The sequence below is a fragment of the Ischnura elegans genome, chromosome 4, assembly GCF_921293095.1.
Source record: "Ischnura elegans chromosome 4, ioIscEleg1.1, whole genome shotgun sequence".
Classification (NCBI taxonomy): Eukaryota; Metazoa; Arthropoda; class Insecta; order Odonata; family Coenagrionidae; genus Ischnura; species Ischnura elegans.
In genome coordinates, this window is record NC_060249.1 from 80,094,959 (window position 1) to 80,105,026 (window position 10,068).

General features: G+C 37.8%; 1 protein-coding gene across 1 annotated transcript; it reads right to left on the reverse strand.

The window, feature by feature from the left end:
* Positions 1–3,228: 3,228 nt before the first annotated feature.
* On the reverse strand, positions 3,229–6,642 carry LOC124157697 (DNA replication complex GINS protein PSF1-like). Its single transcript, XM_046532648.1, has 6 exons — positions 6,441–6,642; positions 6,298–6,362; positions 6,128–6,223; positions 5,897–5,987; positions 5,704–5,820; positions 3,229–3,700 (listed from the first exon to the last, which is right to left on the reverse strand). Exons 1-6 carry the CDS (start codon positions 6,510–6,512, stop codon positions 3,557–3,559), a joined length of 585 nt encoding a protein of 194 aa, XP_046388604.1. The 5' UTR covers positions 6,513–6,642; the 3' UTR covers positions 3,229–3,556.
* Between the last annotated feature and the right edge of the window lie 3,426 nt (positions 6,643–10,068).

Genomic DNA, 10,068 nt, shown 5'->3' on the forward strand with positions numbered 1-10,068 from the left:
AGGGTAGTTTCCTTCACCAAAGAAAACGAAAGGCATTGATTGCGATTCATTACCCACCATTAGTGTATTCTTAATATGCAAATTATTTGGTTTAAGAATTCCCAGTATAGACGAATGTAAATGGTCAATTTTAACTTCATTTGAAAAAGGCCAGATTGGCGCCCATACGATGCCACTCCACGTGACGTCACCGGGGCCCAGATGCTATACAAATAGTCAGGAGTTTTAGATCATCTGAGATTACCAATGCATGCATGTGGCATAGAGCTCAGGGAAACATTTCTTAATAATCACCTATTAAAATTGCCAATGGTCGGAAATTTTCCTTCGTTTGATAGGATATTAGTAATCCTTTAAGCCAAGCGCTACCTGCTAGCAGGGTACTCTGCTACCTGCTGGCAGCCTGTATCGTATCGGTGCTCATATCCTCGCACCAAGGTGGCCTCACAAGGCAGCAGCTGGAACCAGAATGAAGACAACCGGGCTTTTCCCAGCATTCATACTTAGCTGTCACTTTTTCACGTGCTTGAAAATTTTCACCTTTCATTTAATCGCGAAAAATGGATAGAGTCATTTAAAAAGCTAAAAGCGTGAAATAAGTACTTCAGGAGTAATAATCTTTCAATTTAGGCAATTTATAAAAAATAAGAAACCACCCTATTGATGTCATGCCAGTGAAGATCACAGAGATGCCTGCTGCCGATAGGCGTAAACCAAATTAAGAAAAAAAGAACTTTGCTCCTCACCAGATAAATTTCCACAGAAGAGAATGTCACCTTGGTAGCTTGGCTACTTAACTGGCTAACGCACTCGACCTGGGGGATCTGGGTTTGAATCCCGGTCAAAGCAAATAATTTGTTTCTGTGGATTTTTCGCACTAACTATAATAAATTGATACCGTAGTGAGGGTGTTAAAAGCCAAGTGTTCCACCTCCTAAGCCACTATGTTCCCCATTAACCAACTACAAATACTAATATTATGTAAGCCAGGTAAAAAAGATGAGAAAAATTTCCTTTGCAAATTAAAAGATGTCATTTTTTGGTATTTTTCCTTACCAAGCACATCACAACACACTTATTTCATTAAGAATTTGCATAAAACAAGGCTGAATTATATTGAATAAATTAAATAATTGAGGAAAATTGTTTATTAAATGTTTCCTCTCAGGACTGTTCATGACATTCAGTACAATTGTTAAGTTAGACCAATGCAAAAAAATTCTAAAAACCAAACATACTACAACATTTAGGGCCCCCGCGCACTGGCAACTTTTACAAAGCAACATTTTTGTTGCTTTGAGGAAGTCCCTATGGAACACACGGCAGTTGCTGCAACTAAAAAGTTGCCCTTGCGCGGGGCCACAGTCAATTTCGTGTGTTTCATTTGAACATCCACAAAGCAACTAAATAGTTGCTTTGTAAAAGTTGCCAGTGCGCGGGGGCCCTTAGTCCACTATATTTTTTCCCTTCGTATTTATTTTCTATTTTTAACTATTTGAGGGCCCATTGAAAAATTAAAAATGTATTCATAAAAGAGAAAGGGAAAATGAAAGTTTTGCAATAGCTATCACATGGCATTATGAATTATGAACACATACATCTACATAATACCCTACAAGCCACCTCTAGGGTGTTTGGCAGGGGGTGAAAAATCACCAACATGCAGCATGCAAGAGGACCGCCACATGCACACCACACAGTCAAAGAAATATTACGCACACTAGAAAAATGTACATGCTTATTCATAAAAAAATTGCTAACGGTTAGTAATTCCAAGAGCAAATATATGCAGGTTAGAACTATGAAAAAACATGCAATGAGTGATCCTAGCGAGCGATGCCATTAATCCTATCAATTGAGACAATGTTGCTATCCTTAATAGTACGAGGGAAGAATGACATTTTAAATCTCTCTGTTTTGCAGTCTATTTCTTTTATTTTATTCTCATGATCGCGCCTACTATAGTACGATGGTAAACGAAGGATATGATTCACGTCGTCTGAGAAAATATCTTCTTCGAGTTACCTAAGTAAGTTAAGCCTATACTTCAATCTACGCTCCTGTAAAGATTCCCATCCTAACTCGTGTAACATACTTGAAACGCTGCACTTTTTGTCGTAACAACTCATCACAAATCTGGCCGCCCTGCACTGTACTCGATTGATTTCAGCTATTAGTCCTACCTCGTAAGGGCCCCACACGCTAGCAGCATATTCCAAGTGAGGCCTCACTAGAGTCAGGTAGCTTAATTCTTTCACCTTTTTTGGGCATTTACAGAGAATTCTTTTTACAAATCCAAGTTTACGGTTAGCTTTCCCGTATACTTCACGTATGTGCTTACCCCAGGAAAGATCCCGGGTAATGGTGACCCCCAAGTATTTGACGAATTCGGTATTTGGTAGTGGAATCCCGCTAGCGGTGTAGCTCCTTGAAAATACATCCTTTTCCCAAAAATTCATCTCCATACACTTTTCAAGATCTGATTCTGACTCCCAAGTACTGCACCAGTCATTCACGGCAACGAGATCCTTTTCTAATGCTAATCTATCGCTATGGTCGTAAACTTCTCTGTATACAACTGCATCATCTGCGAAGAGACGGATTTTGCTTGTGACCATGGTGGTTATATCATTAATGTAAATAAGAAATAAAAGAGGGCCGATAACACTTCCTTGGGGTACTCCTGAGGTAACTTGAATTGTATCCGAGCTAACTCCATCCAAAACAACTCTCTGTTCGTGACCATTTAGGAAATCTTTGATCCGACCAATTAGGTGTGTATCTATCCCGAATGCTTCCAACTTTTGAATCACCTTTAAATGCGGAATCTTATCGAATGCCTTTCTGAAGTCTAAAAATATGGCAAACTTGAACATATGTGTCACCCCCGGATAAGATATCGTGAACGAAGAGAGCAAGATGAGTTTCACAAGACCTTCCTTTTCTAAATCCGTGCTGTTCTTTTGCTGACAGATTTTGGCTATCTAGATGAGCCATTATCGAACTGAAAATAATATGTTCCAATATTTTGCAAGAAATGGAAGTACATAAGTGAAATTGGACGGTAATTACTAGGCTTTTCCCTATCCCTACCTTAAAATATAGGCGTGACATAGGGTGAAGAAGATAAATAAGGACACATAAGAAGATACATCACAATATCTTTACATCACAAATAATGTGATTGAAGATAGAGAATAATAAATGTAAGAAATAAAAAATAATGAATGAACTAGGACAATCACACCATGTATTTTCCATCAACTGTTATAAATTACAATCATCCCTTCTAAAATTTTACTTGCAAATCACACCACCAAAATAATAAATGATACAAATCAAACTATTGGAATAAGAAAAACTGTACATTAAAATGAGAGAGATGGACCAATTAATAATTTTGTACCATGAACCTTAGACCACAATTGTCAGTCCCAAACCTGATTCCCTGACCTTCATATAGTAACTTCACATAATAATATGCACTAACAATTTGATAAAAGTTTTCCAAAAATATTTCATAGAATTATATTGCCAATCTAACACATGAGGTGGCTCACTGCACAATATGCTGGAGTATACCTTGACGAATCAATGGCTCACATTCTGATCTTGGGAGCAAGTGCTGGCTATTCTTTTTTAATAGGACTACCTCACCATCTTCGAGTTCCAGCTTACCATAATCAACGAGGCATCGGACCTAAAATTAATTAAAATACAATTAATAACTCATTAAGTCGATGCCAAACAACATTGCTATTTAATCCTTTTACCATGATTTAAATTGTACATAATTCCTTCTCTCCGACAGGTAACCAAGGAGAATACATGCCATACTTATCTAAATTTTACATTTGATACATATCTACTTGCCCGGAACTAGGGTAGGACAGGGGGGGCATGTGCCGTGGGCAGCAAATATCAGGGGCCGATAAAATTTGAAAAGTTCATTTTTAATTTTTATAATTAAATTATTAATTTATAAATAAGTAAACAATAACATTAATACAACTTCTTAATAGCAAAGATACGGTGCGATACGGTAACTACTGCATCTCATAGAAATAGCTTATGGATGTATCATATTTTATACCATTTTTCCGAACTGACGGCGGCTGGGTGGAAAATAGAAACTAGCCAATGAGAAACGCTGCCCCTTCCACCTCTCCGTTCCCCTCCATCCCCTTCCCATTTCCCCTCCGCTCCCCTCCATCCGGCCGACTGGCGTTGCCAGCCTTGGGAATAATGGTACTTTCGGGGGCGGCAGAACGAGCGCTGTACGATCTCATAAGATTCGGCTTGGCAACACTGCTAGCTGGAGAGCGATGTGCACTGCATGGAGGTCGGAGAGAGACTGTGGGTTCTTCCACACTTTCTCCTGTCGCTCTCCTGTGATTGGCTAGAAGAGTGGGTGGGTTTCGAGCACGCTCAAGGTCAGCCGCCGTCAGTTCAGAAAAATGGTATAGTGGTGGGGGAGGTTGGGTACGAGAGGGAGACCCCATCTTCTGCTTTTAATTTGGGCAATGATGTTGGGATCTTCATAGAGGACCCTTGATTCTCCGTTAGTCCGTATCCTCCAGGTGCCTGGTATCGTATGGTATTTGGAGGACAGCTAAGGTCATTTGCGCTATGAAGGAAGATTATGGAGAGAAACCTGGCATCTGAAGAGCCTACTCTTTACGAAAGGTGCCAACGGGATCACAGCTCAATGTCCCATCCGACAGATGGAGTGTTGCGCTTGCGCGTGTGAAATATCCTCCACACAGCATTCAAGCAGGGATAGGGCAGTCTGAAAATTCTCTTCCACTGCCAGGATTTGAACCTGAGCCTACATGGTGGGAAGCTCTAGCCACCACACCAACCCAATTCCCTCCTCCAGGTGCTTCGGTCACATATTGGGCCAAGATTAGAGCATAGAATTTTGTTTTAGAAGACTACCTAAATGCCTCTGTTCTGATTGTTTGGTAAGTTAGCAGATCTCAGATCCATACAAATAAGTGCATAGTACCCTACTCTCATAAAGCATTACCTTGGTGCTTTTTGAGAGGATGACATTGTTTAACGGTGTATGCAGAGCCCAATGACATCTATTTTCCAGCAGGGCTCTAATTTTAATTTATGCCTTTTCATCGTTACTCCCACCTACTCTCGATCTTAAGTACATTTTTGTTTTGGCACCTTTGGAAGTTAAAGCTATCCACTTTCAAAAAATTTCTAAAGCTATCTGGGTTTCTGCTTACACAAGATATTTGGTTTTCTCTTCATTGACTCTTTAAGTCCAACTTTTTCTGCCCATTTTATAAGCATCGACGCTAGGTTTTTTAATCTGTCATAATCATATATTTTAGCTAAAACGTCAGCAAAAGCTAAAATGTGTATATATTTTCTGTCCAAGTATCACCCCCTAGTGAAGTTTTCTAGTCTAGCTCATAGTTTCTTCTGAAGCTAGATTGATGAGGAGAGGGGGTTTGACCATCCCACCTGTCTCACTCCTGCACTTATGTTGAAGGCATCACTTAATTACCCATTTACTTTGGTCTTCCTCTTGAGTCATTTGTATAAGCTTTTTTTGATTCTAAACAACAACAGAATACTAGTATAGCTAAGCACATTAAACTGAATGAGTCAAAGGCCTGATGCAATGAAAACAAGAGCGGAAAAGTTGAGATAATCGGGGTCATAACTATCAATTGTGATACCTACCTCAATGTAGAGAGATTTTGGTGGCTTTGTATCCTGAGTAAGGTCCAACCCGTAGTTGTCTCCGATGGACTTCATGTAATTTGCTAAATATTTACTGTAATTGGCAAACCATTTGTTCTAGGAGACAAAGAAAAGAGAATTAACAGTTAACCAAGTAGTCTGACCATAATCCACTTACGATAAAAATACTTACCTCTGGTTCGCAAAGATTATATTTAATTTCTGGTGGAAGTATACTGCCGAATTCCCAACGCATCTGTCGTATATATTGCAATCTGTTGTACCTAGAAAAAAATACAAAATAAATGGAATCAATCGATACTTATGAGATCTTCAATTAATCACACGAATCCATGATAATCCAAAGGGAGTGTATCACGTTACAGCAGTAAACGACGCAAAAGATAAACAAAATACCACTCACAAGTACGCCAACAAACACCTTTTATTCCTTTCTAAACTCGTATGCCTTAACTGAACTCCAGCAAAGTAGTTAGCATCACCGGATACTGATGCGTTACTGGATGAAAACGAAGTGAATTAAGTCAAAACTTCTTTAAGATATACCTCAACGTCATCAAAAGTGTAACTTACACATCCTTTTTGTTTTGCTCGAATAGAACTTTCATTTCCTCCAAAACTTGACGCACTAATTCATCCTAAACAAACATTTTAAATACAGGTCAAGGGAATTTCTCAGAAACCAAAATTTTATATTTTGAAACTTAAGTACTTACGTTGAATGCTGGAAGTGAATCGGGACATCTATCTAACTCTTTTATAAGTTCGAACGCTTTTTCGCCAAACATTTGATTGCGTAAACTTCAATAACACAATTTAAGGTAATTGAATAACTTCCTACTCCTCCTTGCTACATACACGGCACAATATTTCCAAAACAAAAAGCCTCCTCTCACTCACAAGTCACCACCTTGGGTGATAAACCGCGCCAGATCGCCCCGAATAAACAAGTGAATGACGTATTATGAGACGTTGCGCTGCGTTGCGCAAACGTGATGTTAAAATATGGGTGGAATTTGAGGAATCGTGTTGTCAGTCAATAAGTGGAGACACCGCCTAAAGTCGGACTGGAAAGTGACTTAATGGAGAAACTACGAAACAGGCCGATTTCCATAAGTGAAGGCCTGATATAGGTATATTTATCCTCGCTTTGACGATCTTTGCCATGAAGGTACATCGTTTTACGCTCTCATATTTAAGACCGTGGTTTTACTTGACTTTCTCTCCTTCTTAGGAACGTGTTCAACTTCCCCAATCTTACAATTAGTAACCGCGTACCCAAAATTCAAGTACTCTTTCCTTGCAGCAAAAATTAACCTTACCCCATCGGACGTATATTAATGTTATTCTAGTATTCATGGCATGGCTAAATTCCCCTTTCGCGCCTTCAGTTAATGGTATATCTAGCACACTATTGACTCAACCTGTCCACTTTTTATGCAACCTAATTGTTTACAAGTTATTGGGGTCTGTTTATTTTCTCGCTTTTCTTTGAAGTAGTAAATATTTCTCTATGGTGGGAGACTCATTTAAAGTACATTAATATTCTAAGTTTTCACTACTTGATTTCTTAACTAATCAAACTTTAACTTGCGTGTTAATGAAAAATTCAATCCACACTTATTCATTACGCACAATTTTATGGGATTCAAAATGTTTATTAGTATTGTCTTCTTGACTACGCTGAGTAAACTGACCAGTTGAGTAAACTATACGACCTTAGAATTACAAAAACCAAAACAAAGACTATCTTATGAGTTTCTCATCCTTAAAGAGGGAAGAGGGGACTTATTAGCCTCAACCTCGGCCGAATGAAGGCATTATTATTATTGTTATCATCCTTGATTGTTACCAATGCATAAGTGCCATACAACAGGAGCTAGATGTTAGTTCTATTAGGCTAGGCTCTCCCAGCCCTTTTCCACAACACCATGTACTAGGTATCCGACATTAGGGCATGCAAGCACTAACCTGACCATGGCGTGACCCGTATGGCTAGAGATAGTCCTGGGTGCACGCCTTATCTAGGCATTCCCCCGAAACGTATTCATGCACCAAGTAATGACATCCCCTCCCCCAAAATATTTTATGGCTATTGCCATGTAGTGTACTGGTCAGGAAAATATCCTTGGCTGGACAGTATTGCTTACCTTTTGGTTGTGCCCAACTTACTAGTTTTGCTGCCAGGAATTACAAACATTGTTACAGCATGTTGTGCCATGTCTCTGACTTCCTTCTGACCCGACGAGTATTTATTGTTTGATTGGTGTGGTCATGTTCTGGTAGGAGGGTGTACGCCAACATTCAGTTGTGGGCGCACTAGTGCGTGCCTGTCCTTAGCTTGGTATGCTATTACTTCATGTATGCTTAGAACACACACTACAGTTATGATCGATATTATCATATTTACAAGGTGAGGGCACTATTTTGAATTGGATGGAAATAGGGCAAATCAATCATGATAAGATACTGGATATTCAGTATTGAAGTATTACTTAAAATTCAGAATATATGTCCTTAATGCATCGAATGACTCACTGGCCTGTGAGGGCATGTGTAAACCATTGCTAGGGGCCTTGATTATGTTCACTAGATAAGCAATTTTTTTTACACAGCAAGTAGTGAATAATAGTTCATTGATGCCCATGAAAGCACACTACCTTGGATCTGGGGCTCTAAAATCTGCCAATTTCGTGTAAGCAATTTTTTTTAAATCGTTGTCAGTAGCTTTTTAACAAAAAAGCTGTTATTGATAATTAATTTTTTTGATGAAAAAATCCAGTGCTCCATTAATCTACTCTAAGAAAAGGCTAAATAAAATTTAATTCAAATTTTAATTGCAAAGTTTATTACAAAAATTAAAAGCAAATCTTTGCCTTGACTATTATGCATGTAAACCATTACTAAAGACACGAGCCATTTGAAAGATGATGAATTTCCCTTCTTCATGGTAAAATTCTGCAAAATGAGAATTAAACTATGATAAAAAAACAAGCTGTGATGATGGGGCATGATTTTGTAACTCGTCTATCTCTGTTTGCTCCTTTATTTTGTATTTTTTTTTATGGCTTACGTTTCCCATTGAGGATAGGATTCTACGAGGTATTTTTTGTGCACAGTATCAATCTTATGTCTGCTGTAGACCGAACAATACTATGCTATTTGAAGTATGTTCATTGGGAGATGGATGAATAATCATTTACTAATTTTCTTTCGTGCGTTTTCTTGATTATTTCATTGAAGTTCAGAGATGCATTGGGAACATGACATAAGCTACCAAAGATGTTGGATATGTTACAAAAATAATGGAAGTTTTCAAACTATGCTTTCATGTTTTATGAGTTAATTACACAGTATTACATTGACCATCCATGGGAATGTGTTTGTCTGAAGTATAGCCAATTCCTGTTCCGTAGTCCACCCTGCATTACATTTGTAGCTCCGCAAGTTCACCTCGGAGATTTATGGTGTTCTTTAGATCAACTGATACAGCAATCTTAACAGAATGACTCCAGGGCAGAATGAATTTTATCTGTCTGAAATGGCAATAGTTAGATGAAAAACTTCCATTGAGTGGGAGAATTTTAGTTATATGTACATATGCAACTGTACAATATTTCAGGCAGTCCTTATCATTGTTTCTAAAGCATTTCCATGCTATTACTCATTTTTCGGCAATAGAATAATAAAGTTTGTTTGCCATTCAAGATCTAAAGGAAGATGAAATAAAATTGAACCTGATGATGTTGTGTTGATGCTTTTGCCATGCTATTTTACCTGCATATATTATTATTGGGCTACTTATTTCTTATTTGAAAGCATTTTTTTCTTCTTCCTAGTTTATCATTATTCATGAAGTCATGAGATCCAATTTTTTTTCCTTTTTAATTTTTGACCTGCTTCTTCAAAGGAAACGGAATACTAATTTTAAAAATAGTATAAACTTGTAGCTGTTATTGTGTTTTAAACTATACAATTTAATATTCCTTAATAGCTAAGAGTGATCGCAGGAGGACTCGTTTTCAACTTACCAGCCTGGTAATCATGAAATTAAGTCATAATATTATTTCATCTGCAAGTGAACAGTTATCTGTCTTCTTAAAATTGAAATATTTCGTTACTATTTTCATCAGTATAGGTCTATATCTCAAACTTAAGCATGTTGAATGAGTTAATGGTGCAGCCCAAGCATTGAGTTTTACTTCATCACCAAGCTATGTTCCTACTAAAGTAAATTACTTTTCTTTGGTATCAACAAATTATTTCACTAAGTATTGACTAGTCAAAAATATGATTACGTATTTTCTAATCTAATTGTATTTCTGAAAAAACTTAATGGTCCAC